Source organism: Pan troglodytes, chromosome 10 (genome assembly GCF_028858775.2).
Source record: "Pan troglodytes isolate AG18354 chromosome 10, NHGRI_mPanTro3-v2.0_pri, whole genome shotgun sequence".
NCBI classification, from domain to species: domain Eukaryota; kingdom Metazoa; phylum Chordata; class Mammalia; order Primates; family Hominidae; genus Pan; species Pan troglodytes.
The window spans coordinates 37,134,290-37,148,533 of NC_072408.2; the positions used below are offsets into that span (position 1 = coordinate 37,134,290).

Genomic DNA, 14,244 nt, shown 5'->3' on the forward strand with positions numbered 1-14,244 from the left:
TTAAAACATGAAAGAAAAGGCAATTCTTCACAGAATTGGAAAAAACTACTTTAAAGTTCATATGGAACCAAAAAAGAGCCCGCATCGCCAAGTCAATCCTAAGCCAAAAGAACAAAGCTGGAGGCATCATGCTACCTGACTTCAAACTATACTACAAGGCTACAGTCACCAAAACAGCATGGTACTGGTACCAAAACAGAGATATAGATCAATGGAACAGAACAGAGCCCTCAGAAATAACGCCGCATGTCTACAACTATCTGATCTTTGACAAACCTGAGAAAAACAAGCAATGGGGAAAGGATTCCCTATTTAATAAATGGTGCTGGGAAAACTGGCTAGCCATATGTAGAAAGCTGAAACTGGATCCCTTCCTTACACCTTATACAAAAATTAATTCAGGATGGATTAAAGACTTAAACGTTAGACCTAAAACCATAAAAACCCTAGAAGAAAACCTAGGCATTACCATTCAGGACATAGGCATGGGCAAGGACTTCATGTCTAAAACACCAAAAGCAATGTCAACAAAAGCCAAAATTGACAAATGGGATCGAATTAAACTAAAGAGCTTCTGCACGGCAAAAGAAACTACCATCAGAGTGAACAGACAACCTGCAAAATGGGAGAAAATTTTTGCAACCTACTCATCTGACAAAGGGCTAATATCCAGAATCCACAATGAACTCAAACAAATTTACAAGAAAAAAACAAACAACCCCATCAAAAAGTGGGCAAAGGATATGAACAGACGCTTCTCAAAAGAAGACATTTATGCAGCCAAAAGACAAGAAAAAATGCTCATCATCACTGGCCATCAGAGAAATGCAAATCAAAACCACAATGAGATACCATCTCACACCAGTTAGAATGGCAATCATTAAAAAGTCAGGAAACAACAGGTGCTGGAGAGGATGTGGAGAAATAGGAACACTTTTACACTGTTGGTGGGACTGTAAACTAGTTCAACCTTTGTGGAAGTCAGTGTGGCCATTCCTCAGGGATCTAGAACTAGAAATACCATTTGACCCAGCCATCCCATTACTGGGTATATACCCAAAGGACTATAAATCATGCTGCTATAAAGACACATGCACACATATGTTTATTGTGGCACTATTCACAATAGCAAAGACTTGGAACCAACCCAAATGTCCAACAATGATAGACTAGATTAAGAAAATGTGGCACGTATACACCATGGAATACTATGCAGCCATAAAATAGGATGAGTTCATGTCCTTTGTAGGGACATGGATGAAATTGGAAATCATCATTCTCAGTAAACTATCACAAGGACAAAAAACCAAACACCGCATGTTCTCACTCATAGATGGGAATTGAACAATGAGAACACATGGACACAGGAAGGGGAACATCACACTCTGGGGACTGTTGTGGGGTGGGGGGAGGGAGGAGGGATAGCATTAGGACATATAACTAATGCTAAATGACAAGTTAATGGGTGCAGCACACCAGCATGGCACATGTATACATATGTAACTAACCTGCACATTGTGCACATGTACCCTAAAACTTAAAGTATTATAATAATGAAAAAATAAAAAAAGAAAAAAAAAGAAAAGGCAATTATAAATATAAACACCTCCTTTCTAATACTTAAAATCACCTGCCTGCCGTCTCCGTGTCTCTCATATAGCTTTATTGAGCAGATAGAGCAGTCTCTAGAGTGAGGTGGAAGGCAAAATGAAATATTAAGATAACATTCATGCTGCAGGTACCATACAGTGTAGGATAAACATAGTAGACATTCTTCGACTGTCATTTTTAGTGTGCATGAGAAATTTTAACCATTTTTAAAATAAGAAATTATGAAATAGAATCAAAATGAGCATTTTTTTTACATTTTTTTTTTAAGAATAAGATGCTTTTGAATTGAGTCACATCGCTTTGTGATCCCACACAAAGTATCGACCTAGGATAGAGGACAGTACTCTTCAAAGATGAATGGATGTTTACAGACTCAGGGAAGTAGTCAATTAATTGTATAAATCTCTCTTTCTCTTATTCTCCTCTGGCCTTTCCTGTCTTAATTTCCTCAGTACAGTTGCCATGTAAATTTCAAAGAAAAAGTGAAAGGAGTTAGGAACAGCTTGCTATATTATATTATATAACTGGTTATAACCCATTTGTTGATAGTTTAGTGCGTTGTTGCATAATTCTAGTAACTTGGAATCAGAAGAGACATTTTTCTCTGTAGAGAAATCCCTGGAAGGGTGGTTGTCTGACCGCCCTCTCCTTAATCACTTCTAAGAACGAAAGCTCATTCTTGGTGAGCAGCCTTTCCGTAGTGACTAATTCTAATTGCTAGGTCTTGTTATATGTTAAGCAGAGGTCTACCCTTCAGCAGCTTCTACCTGTTGTCGTTCTGTGTGCTAGAGAGAGCAGTTCTCTTTTCTGCATAATTCTTGTGAGTCTTAAAATATGAGATTTTCTTAAAGCATTCCCTTCTCCTGGGTTAAATTCTCATTCCCATTTCTTGTATGACATGGGGTATAGACAAGTGCTGTCCAATGGCACTTTCTGCAGTGATGGAAATGTTCTGTATCTGTGCTGTACCCGGTGGTAGCCACTAGACACATGAATATTGAACACTTAAAATGTGGCTAGTGTGACCCAGGAATTGAATTTTCAATGTAAATTTAAATAGCCACTCATAACTAGTGGCTGTTATACTGGAAAATGCAAGTCTAAAGCCTTAAAGTCCGCTCCATCACACACCTGTCTGGCATGGCAGTATAAACACAATGGCCAGAACAAGGTAACTGAGATGTGGTCTGACTTATACAGAATATGGTGGGGTCATCTCTCAACCAGAATACCAGACATTAATGAAGTTTCAGATTATATTAGCATTTTAAGTACCATGTTGTATTATTGGCTCATACTGAGTTTGTAGTCAGCTGTTATTAGTAAGCTTGTTGTCACTTTTCATAAGAATTGCTTTTATGTGGGCCTTGTAAAAATGCCTGATTAAAATTCCAAAACACTGCCTTATCCCAGCTCAATTCTCATCTTGCTTTTTGAGCATATTTTAGTACATTGAGAGGTTTTGGATCATGATTCATCAAATATGTGAATTACACTTTTAGTTTTGTGGCATTTGCACTTGGTCGTTCACATCTCTATGTTCATACAAATGTCGACAGCACGGGGCCACAGTAGCTGCCACCAGCTGCTTCCCTAAAGGTTAATGCCAGTCTGTGAATAAAGACAAAGGATGTGAACTCACCTGCCTATGTGATAATTGTCACCACATTTTCTATGCCTTATTCACAAGGACAAGATAAATACTCGGGTGAAATAAAGCTATTCTGTGTCTGCATTCTGGTCCGTTGGTCTGTGTACGATATCAGAAAATAAAATGAAATTAGTTTAACTGGATGTGTTTATATGGAATCAACTGTCTATATGATAACTGATGCAGTGTTTTCTGGTTTTTACTATCATCTGAAGTGAAAATTCTTTATGTAGGCTAATTTTAAAAAATACACAAATCTAAGCTGAATTTTTTTTCAGTAAAACAGACTATAGTAACTTAATGGTTTTATTTTAGTGTTTAGAGAAAAACTGGTTTCATTCGTTGAATTTCTATTGAAGGCGTGCTATTAAGCATGATGGACTGAGTGCATTTATTTCACTCTGCTCCTTCCTAAAATCCCTTTAAAATAAAAGTAAAAGAATAAAAAAGTGCATACCAACGGGAGCAAAGAGAAAATAGAGAACATGAAGAGAAGATACAGTTCAAATGAAAGATGCCATACAAATTTTGCAAGCAAATGGATAAATTGTAACTGACTTAAAAGAGAGAAAAAGTGAAGTTGATCAAAAAAAAAAAAAAAAGGTGCTTGAGAACCTCAAAGTGGCTTAGGAATTTAGAACCTATAAAGATGGGAGTGCAGAGTAGGACTGAAAACAGGATTGGTTAAAACTTTTGTATAGGAGGAAAGAAGTAATCAGACCTCCAGGTTTCCCCTCCAAAACTCAGCCCAGTAACTACCTTTCCCATGACACAGAGGTCTGGAAATTTAATTTTGGGAGACCTTAAATAGAAAGTACCTGGGATTCAGGACAGAGGCCCAGCTGTGCAGGGGTAATGATTGAGGGGGGCAACATCTTCTGAAATCAGGAAAATTAAGTCAAATATGAATACTGAAGGCAACACCCCCAGCCCTCAGTTTATTTCCTGTTAGCCTTCCCAGATGGTAGCATCCAAGCTCTACTCACCAGACTGGAGATTGGAGAGTTTGAGAGAAGATTCACAGAAATTGACATGTGGCCATTTTGTCCTAAAATAGGTCCCTCCTTCACCTGTGCTGGCACTCACCATTCAACAAGCCCATACCACACACAGCCCTCAGGAGGCTTTTAGTACTGCTTTTTATTAAGTATGAATGAGTAGCCAGTGATCATCAGACTTTTGAAGACGTTTCTAACAATGAAGTCAGAGTTTGAAACAAATGAGAAATGAGAATCAGAGATAAATGGAAGGAGAAAGGAACATCAAAACAAATTTAATATCTTTGGAGAGAAAAGAAAGGGTACTATGTCCACAAAATCAGAAAAACATGATGAAAAAGAACAGTAAAAGGAATATTCAGAAAAGTTAAAAATACAGTACCAGACACTTCAAAAACATAATAAAAATGTTGGGAGAAAGTTGAAAAACTCAGAAAAAAGAACCAAAAAACAAAGGTATGGAAGTCATGGGAGGAAAAAATAAGAAAATAGGAAGATGAACTAAAAAGGCTAACACTTATCTAATTGGAATTTCACAAAGAGACGTCAGTGGAAATGGAAAGGAGAAAACTATGAAAGATACAAAATTTTGAATTTCCTGGAAGTGAGGAATATACATTTCTAGATTGAAAGGACCTACTGAGTTACGTCTCAATGAAAACAAGGCAAAGATTGTCCTATGAGGACTGTGCTCCTAGCACATCACCATCACCTGGGAACTTGGTAGAAATGCTACTTCCTTGGTCCCCACCCACACCCAGAGAAAAAGAAGCCCTGAAGGTGTGGGCTTAACAATCTGGTCTTCCAGAAGCCCCTGCCCACCAATCCTGATGTGTGCTAAAGTTTACAGAACACTGGTGCAGAGAGTCAGAATGGCCTCTGGCTCCCCAAGCTGGCATTATCCATGAGCAGTGTCTTCAAAATCCTAAGAGAGGCTGGGCGTGGTGGCTCCCACCTGTAATCCCAGCACTTTGGGAGGCTGAGGCAGGCGGATCATGAGGTCAGGAGATCGAGACCATCCTGGCCAACATGGTGAAACTCCATCTCTACTAAAAATACAAAAATTAGCTGGGCGTGGTGGCGTGTGCCTGTAATCCCAGCTACTCGGGAGGCTGAGGCTGGAGAATTGCTTGAACCAGGGAGTCGGAGGTTGCAGTGAGCCGAGATCGTGCCACTGCACTCCACTGTGGCAACAGAGCCAGACTCCGTCTCAAGAAGAAAAAAAAAAAGGGAGAAAAGGATTAATAACCTAAACTATACACACCCAAATTGTCCTGTAAAGATATTTTCAAACATGAAGTGACAGCTTTTACACATGGTTTCTTGCAAAGCTAACAAAAGATAGACCCCAGGAAAATGAAGGAGCAAGCCAAGAAAGAGGAAGACTAGACAGCCAGGTAATGGGACTCCCAGGAGGAGAGAGGTGAAAGAAACCCCCAAGAGGGAGGGTAGGTTCTACAAGAGGCTACAGTATTTACATGATGCAGTTGTATGACTTCTCTGCAGCAAATCTGGTCATTTGCAGTGTTTCTCATCCAGATCTAGAGTCACAACTCATTAGAGCTGGAAGAGATCATTTCATTTCATTTCCCTCTGTTTACAGGTGAGAAAACTAAGGTTCACAAAAATGTAGTAGATAAAGACACAGAACCAGGAATAGAATCTAAATCTCCTCTCTGGGGAGCTGTAGTTTGAGTTACTGTGTCAGATCTTATCAGCAGGTTGATTAATATAGAGTATCACAGTTTTATGTTTACGCTTTCTGGCTGGCAGCAGTAATGGACATTTTGTTTTCTGACGTTTATATGCATTTTGAACAATAGCTAAGTTAAATCCTTATGGTGCAATCTACAGCTGCTCTTGAGTGTCTGCACTCCAGTTTGTTCACTCTGGGGTCTTGTACCCATTCATTTTATCCCGAATTCTGGGGAACCAAAGATAAATCAGAGGTTCTCTCCACTCACAAGTAAATCACAAGCCTAGTAGGGGAGACTCAAACCAGATCAATGGTCCGATATGTGAAAATGACTGTGGAAGGCCTCTGCCCCAAAAAAGAAACAGTAAAAATTTTTAAGTTTACTAAATCAAAGTAGAGTCCATTTTTATTGTACATAAATTACTTCAGATTAAATATTTTTTCAATGTTTTCTTTATCCTGTTGTCTTCTAGGATTTGCTTTTCAAATTTCCATTTACATGAAGGACTAGATTGAATTTATACTTGGAGGTCAAAGAAGGGCTGTTTTGTATGTGGTGTGAATGGGGCTTTTGACTTATTTTTCTTTTATTGATTTTTTGTTGTTGTTGTGTTAAGAGACAGGGTCTTGCAATGTTGCTCAGGCTGGATTTGAACTCCTGGCCTTAAGTAATCCTCCCACCTCAGCCTTCCAAATAGCTGGAATTACTTGCATGCACCGTGGAGCTTGGCTCATATTTCTTTTTTCATTTTTAACATGTGTTATGACTGGTCCATGAATAAGACACTGATTATTGCAGGACCTCTATATTAAAATATTAATACGTGGCCATCTTTATTATGTTTGTGATCCAAAGGATAATTATATTTTATGTTGACCTGACTTTTTGCTGAAAGAACTGATTCTTTGCTTCTTACACCAACACTCATTTGCTGGTTAGTGTCCTTAATTCTTCATCAAGAATCTGTCTCCTTACACAAGTTTCCTCAGTTGGCTTTATTCTTTGATGCTGCAGTACCAATGGACCAGTCTAAACATGTGTTCTTTTAATGAAACCTCTTAATTATCTTTTTAGAAAAGAGATGAGCAGTTTATTTTTTATCTATATGAGAGGAGTTCTTTGCTTGCCAAATTTCTGTTAAAAGTTGCCTGATATTATGGGGTGTTAGTTATTCCAGTCAAGATAGTTTTCAAGGAAGCTTTTCAGAGGGAGTGGGGGTTATTGTTGGAAATATAAGTGACCTTTAATGTGTTTGCAGAATGTAGTGTTTTCTTTAACAGTTTGTAATTCCTTTATAAATGGTGCTAAGCTGGTTGTTTGCAGGTTATATATAGAAATTAGTATTTCCTTGGGGCCAGGCTTGGCTGTACCAGTCAATACATTTAATCTGCTTGCTCGATGGTTGTTTGTATGGAATGACCACAGATTCAGCAATTTGTTAGTTGCAATCACTGAATTGGACTTAGGGGATGTGGTTAGAGTGATGCATTCTAAGGAAAGACGGTATTGCAAACATAAAAAATGGCTTCACATTAAATTTCAGTGCACACATCCTCTAAAAGGCAAATGCTGCATGCAGATACCTTCTCTAAATTGCCTAGATTGCATGTCCTTACACATCACAGCTGCAAGGTCTTAAGCTGCCTGTTATCCGTGTACTAGGTAGGAGACAGCTAAAACTATTGACAGATATACCTTATTCAACAGGAAGCTACACTTTTGTTGGTTTAGAAATTCCAGCGTGAGAAAACCTGATATTCTGGTTCCTCACTAACAAAGAATAGTCCACTCTGTGGTTCTCCTTTCAGACCCTGGAATTAAACTAACGCCATTTATATCCACTTAAGAGAGCATGAAGGTTCTTTTGAGGCACTTATGCTTTCTGGAGATTACAGTGAATCAATAAGTAGAACCAATCATCACACTAAGTGGTCATATCACTAACCTCATAAGTTATATTTTACTGTTGTTAATTTGGTCCAGATTTAGATTCAAGGCAGGTGTTAAGAGTATCTGAACAAACTAGCACAGTTCTTATATGTGAGAATAATGCACTTATCCATTTTCTTAGTGATTACAGATGCATTAAAATGCCAGTATTGGGCTGTTCTGGGCAGTAGCATCTCACACCTGAGCACAGGGGGACCCTAGTCTGCACTCTGTGTCTTAGAAAACCTCCCATATCAGAAGCACCAAATGCAATGGTAATGGATAGTGAATGAGAACTCCAGTAGAGCTAAACTGGGTCCCTGTGGCCAGAGGCTGCAGAGCTGGAAGAGCTGATCCTGTATGTCAGGGAAGGAGAAAAGCACAGTGTGTGCCCTGGAAACCAGAGGAAGTGTGGTGCTTCGCCCCCCAAGTGGGCATCAAGGTCGCCCGTCATCCTTCTGTCATCTGTCCTGCATGAAGTTAGGAGCCTCCGATTGGTGCCCTTGCACCTGGTCATGCCCTCCTCCTCCTAGTCTTTCCACCCACAGCCATCAGAGTAGCCATTCTAAAATGTACATGTGATATTGTCACCCCACCATTTGACATCCTCTGGCCCCCTCCCCACAGTTGATCTTGAGATTAAGGTCAAATGTCTGATGTGGTTTCCAGGGCCCAACTTGACTGCTGTCATCTCCCAGTGGCCTCACTCTTGAGCCTCTTCTTTCTCCAGTCTCCACCTGTGCACTCTGTACTTAGCCATCAGGTGTTCCTTCATTTCCTCTAAGGGAAGCTTTGCTCTGCTCTCACTTGCCCAAATCTTTGCCTCGGCTTAGAGCGCTAGCCTCTACTGTCCCTTGCTGAGCTAACTCATCCCACAGATCTCAGTGTGGCCGTTTCTTCCCTTCCTTTGGGAAGTTTTGCTGACCTCCAACATTCTAGAAGTCTGTCCACAGTACTTCCACTGCCCACTCTTCCTTTCCTGTCGCTGCACTTACCACACTGGACAGCTCCCTGTTGCCTGCTATCCTCCCCACTAGACTTTAAGCTCTGTGAGGTCAAGGGGCATGTCCATCTTGCTCATGTAGAACTCCAGTGCTCTCAGAGTAAATATCATCAGATGAAAATGGTAAGCCATGTTTGCCTCTGCATTTTAAAGGTATTTGGCAAAGTTGGCTGAAAAGTGAAATAGGCAACAAAATGAAACCATTATCATTGGACCCGAAAAGCTGAGGCCAAAATACCTGGTTCTCCTGTTTTTCCAGTGGCCTCTTAGAAGCCTGAGGGAACCATCTGGCGTTCCTGACCAACCCAAGTCCCCAGGTCTGTGTGTCCACAGGGGACTAATTATACTTCACTTCAGAAATTAGTTAACCGTGGAACTCCCTGTACTATCAACAAACATAGAAGACCAAAATATTCCTAGTCTCTAAGATGGATTTGTACGAGACTGAAACACCTCCCAGTATTTACAGTTTATTTTGTGATTTTTGAACAATGGAAAGATGGTATTTCCACATTAAGTAATGGAAAAAGGTATTCAGAGTTTTGTTTTTGTTCAAGCGTTGCACATTTCCTGCCAAAAATATTAATTAACTACAGTGCTTTTTAAAGTGTTGATCAAGTTTGGCATTTACTCGTATTTGGAGAAAAATTAAAGCTGGGGTTGAGTTGAATCTCTGTCTTCTAGAAGTGGGTATTTTTGACCAACTCCATAAAATATGTTTTTTTTTTAGGATTTTAGATGATAAAAAAGATTTTTTAATCTAGCTTTTTTAAGGTAGTTGTCTCCCATTTTTAGCCCTCTTTATTATACAAAGCAAGTTTTTTGTTTGTTTGTTTTGTGTTAAACTGTTATGGTGTATATCAGGTGGTTACTTGCCAGTTAGTCTGAGAGCTAATAAGAAACGAGTATTTGGATTTAATTCAGTTCCATTAGGACAGATTTAAATTTTTGTGATACAAGGACTATTATTCTCACAGTTGTAAGGGATTTTTGTGCTAGGAAGCAGTGCTGACAAAGACAGCACTGTGCACGCTCCATCTATAACTGAGCACTTTCACACTGCAATTTAGGAGGTGTGCAGTTCAGGAAATTGCTGGCTTTGGCTGGAGCATACTTTTACTGCAAGGAAAATTTTATTCGTCACTCAAGTAATTGGCAGTTTTAATACCTTGTTCATAATTACCTTATAAACAAACGAATATATAAACCAAAGATTGTATGGTCTGTTATCTAACTGGTAGCCTTATTTGACCAACGTGATAGACAGCTGTGGGCCTCCCTGCCTCCCCACCCCCAACTAATTTGCTTTATTTATTGCACACATCCATAGCTGAGTGTTTTGTTTTTGTTGTTGTTAAATACAAGTGTAGCTATACTTGCCTCAGACAGCCTGGGGACCAAAACCAGATGCAAAGTTTGAAGGGAGGTAGGGCTAGGGATAGGGGAGGGGATAGAGAGAGGGGCACTCGGGCACTTCAGAGTGACTCCAGTGTTTGTAGGAGGACATCCCACTAATGCAAACATTTGGATTATGCATTTAAGAGAAAACTTTTGTCCCCTAGAGCAGTGTGGTTTTATTTAACCCACACACCCTGACCCTAAGGCCTTGTGGCTTGTCTCCTGGATGGAATCCATCTCCGGGACCTAGGAATTGACTAATTGTCTCACTTGCATTACCCTATACCTCACAGCTAGATCAAGGACTTTATACACAGGCAAATCCAGATGTGGGAAATGGTCAAAATCAGAGGTCATGGCTGACTTGACTCTAAACAAAAGCCTCTAAGACTTTATGGGAATCTGAAGGGCTTGATATTCATTTGTGACTTGTACATGGGACTGCTGAATCGTCTCTTTTTTAAAACTTTACTATTATCATAAAGTTCAGCTCTTAAGATATACATTATCTATGCTAGTTACCTGACATTAGATTTTCTGATGACTTGGATTTTAAAGTTGGAAAAAGACAATCCACCCACAGTCCTTAAAAATACTGTTCAGAAGAGTTTTAACACTATTTCGAGAAGCTTTCTTAATTTGTTCTTTAATTTTAAAATGTATGCCCGTTTTGTCCCCTTATTATTCTCTTGTGAAGAAGGTGGCACCTGACAGAAAGTCGGCCATCTGACTCTGGTAGATGGTAAATACACACAAGCCCTGGGGCCTCCTCTCACCTGCAAAGTGGGCAAGCACAGATTGGGAGGGCCTCTGTTCTGGGGCATTCTTAGTGTTGGCATGATGATGGCTCAATGAGCCAGGGTAGATTCCCAGATCGGTTTAAAACCAGAAGTTCAGCATTTTTGCAAGGTGGGAAGTAGCAGCCTTTTCAAGGGAGGTACATATCTGCATAAGAAATTAAATGCCAGAATATCTTTCATACTCTGTATTCTGTGAAAGAAGCCTTAAGGGATTGCTTTAGGAACAATCAGACTTATTCTTTGAGCTGGCTTGGGAATGCTTGAACTTGTTAGGTGAAAAGCCCTAATTTTAAGATGTTTTGTAATGTCTGTACCAGAGAAATTTTATTATGATTAAAGGGCATAATATATGAAAAGTGTTTAGCATAGGGCTTGGCACTTTAATCGATCTTCAATATTATTAGATTTTATACACATTCTAAGGGTGATATATAGAGAGAATTCTGCTTCTAAGAATATCTCAGTATGGCAGAGAAGACCAGTGGTGTAAGTTCAACGTCAGCTTGCAGAACAAGATTTTGTGAAAATATGTAAGAGGTACACCTCACTTGGGAACCTACTGTGATAGTGAGAGACTGATGAGTTATAATAATGCAGAAGAGCTCAGAACACTGTAGAAATCCAGTTTTGGGTGCAAAAAATACACAAGATATATTTTGTAAGTTTTCTTTTTAATTGAAGATTAACTGCAGACCCTGTACAAAGTGTGTGACTTATATAAGACACAGAATTCTGTTTAGAGCATTCAGATTGTTTCATTGTTTCTTGCGTTGTAAAGAGGAGACCTTTCTATGATTTGTAGGTATCCTTTCTACCTTGACGTTATTTTCTCCTGCCGAAAGATGGTCTAAAAAAGACCAAACTGCCTGATCTAATATGACAATTATGATGGCTTGCACATCCGTTTGATTGCTATTTTCTAACAAAATTGTCATTTAATGCTGCATTTTCCCTTGGGAGTTACTATATTGATTGATGACTTTTGAAGAACTTTGAAATGGCCTCTTTTTTTTTTTTTTTCTGTTTGTTTCTTTCCATTTGTTCAGTATAACAGTCACCAGTAGAACTTTACACAATGGTAGAAGCATTCTGTATGTGTGCTGTACCATTTGATAGCTACCAGGAGTGGATGGCTATTGAGCACTTGAAATGTGGCTACTGTGACTAAGTAGTGAAATTTTAGCATTTAATTTGAATTAATTTAAATTTAAAGAGCCTCATGTGGCTAGTGGCTGCCATACTGGACGTCATGGTCTGATGTTTAAGACTTTTAATGTAAAACATGTTTGGATCTAATTATGCCAAGGGATTATTCAAACTGGAGTGCTCTTCTTATGTAATACTTTTGTACTGTTGAAAGGGCTGGAGCATATTCATTGGTATTGAAGACTATGGCAGTGCCTTGAAACTTGCTATTTCTTAAAGAAAAGGGGATCTCTCTAGCATGGTTCTAGAGAGATCCCCAATCTGACAAGTATTTTAAATTCATTGGCACCTGTAATATGGGCACTTTTCAAGAGAAGAATTGGAAATAGATTAGGAATCAAGAAGAAGGAATAGGGAATTAACTCATGAGTGCCTGGTATGCCACCTTGGTGTTAGGCATTTTGTATACCATTTAATAAGGAGAAGGGAGCAGAGCTGTTAAGAAAAATAGCCAAGTGTGGTGGCTCACACCTGTAATCCTAGCACTTTGGGAGGCCGAGGCTGGAGGATTGCTTGAGGCCAGGAGTTGAGACCAGCCTAGACAACATAGTGAGACCCCCTGACTGTACAAAAAAATTAGCGAGATGAGGTGGCACTTACCTGTAGCCCTAGCTACTTGGAAGCTGAGATGGGAATATTCCTTGAGCCCAGGAGTTTGAGCTGCAGTGAGTTATGAGTGTGCCACTGCGCTGTAGCCTGGGTGACAGAGTGAGACCCTGTCTCTAAAAAATAACAATAAATAAAAATTTTTTTAAAAAAAGAAAAATAGGATAAAGAAAAATCAAACCGCTGTCTTTAAGTGCATAGCATTTAGACAGCCACAGCTGCTAAACAGAACCCCATATTTATATAGGAATGTTTTCCACATATTTGAATATTATGATTTATAATTTAATGAATAACTTAAAATGGCCATGGTATTGCTCTTTAACTTTTAAAAGTACTGTTCAGATTAGTCAGTTCCATATTTCTGAAGAACCAGTCAGGAATAGAAAATATTTTTCTTCTTTCAGATTGTTGTACCGTTAACCTTGTTAACTGTGGTTTCTTTTAATTCTAGGGCTGGAAACAGGATTGTTGAAATACTACCTGAACATCTGAAAGAGTTTCAGTCCCTTGAAACTTTGGACCTTAGCAGCAACAATATTTCAGAGCTCCAAACTGCATTTCCAGCCCTACAGCTCAAATATCTGTAAGTGAAGTTTTCTTTAGCAAAAACTTTCACCTGTAATGAAAATATTACAATGAAAAAATAAGATATAACAAACTTTGTCTACTTTACTACTGATGGATTGAAAGTATAATTTATTGACTTGAAATTTGCTGTAAGCTCGAATGACCACAATCTTCAGTTTATTCTTACACTTTTAGATTACAAAAAATTACATGTTTTTTATTAGAAAACCTAGATGGTGTGAAAAGTGCTCATTTTTAAAAAAACAATCAAAATCAGACCATTGCTATGTTTTATTAATAAATGAATGTCATAAAAAGTGGATATTTATAAAAAAATTTTGTATCCGTCACATATTTTAATCACTCTTTTCCCAGCAATATGTGTGAATCTTAACATCTGTCCTTGAGGACCTAAAAAGTAATTATTTTAAGTTTCCATTGATGGTTAAGTTCTCTGGAGACTCCTTCTAATACAGAGATGGCCTGCACTTTAACTTGCAAATAAATCAGAAGGAGAAGCTCATCTTTAAACTTTCAACAGGTATCTCAACAGCAACCGAGTCACATCAATGGAACCTGGGTATTTTGACAATTTGGCCAACACACTCCTTGTGTTAAAGCTGAACAGGAACCGAATCTCAGCTATCCCACCCAAGATGTTTAAACTGCCCCAACTGCAACATCTGTAAGTAAAATGTCCTCTTAGATACTGTTTCTCACCTCCTCCAAACCCTTGGTGTCTTTTCCTTAAAATCTACAATGTGGCAAAAAGGAG

General features: G+C 38.9%; 1 protein-coding gene across 4 annotated transcripts in view; it reads left to right on the forward strand.

The window, feature by feature from the left end:
• LRIG3 (leucine rich repeats and immunoglobulin like domains 3) overlaps positions 1-14,244 on the forward strand; it is a 48,459-nt gene that overhangs the window by 16,512 nt on the left and 17,703 nt on the right. For all 4 annotated transcript variants that reach the window (XM_001167069.6, XM_016923140.4, XM_009425023.5 and 1 more), the window contains exons 4-5: positions 13,354-13,485; positions 14,011-14,154. In XM_001167069.6, the coding sequence (XP_001167069.4) occupies positions 13,354-13,485; positions 14,011-14,154 (276 nt within the window). The remainder of the gene's footprint in view (positions 1-13,353; positions 13,486-14,010; positions 14,155-14,244) is intronic.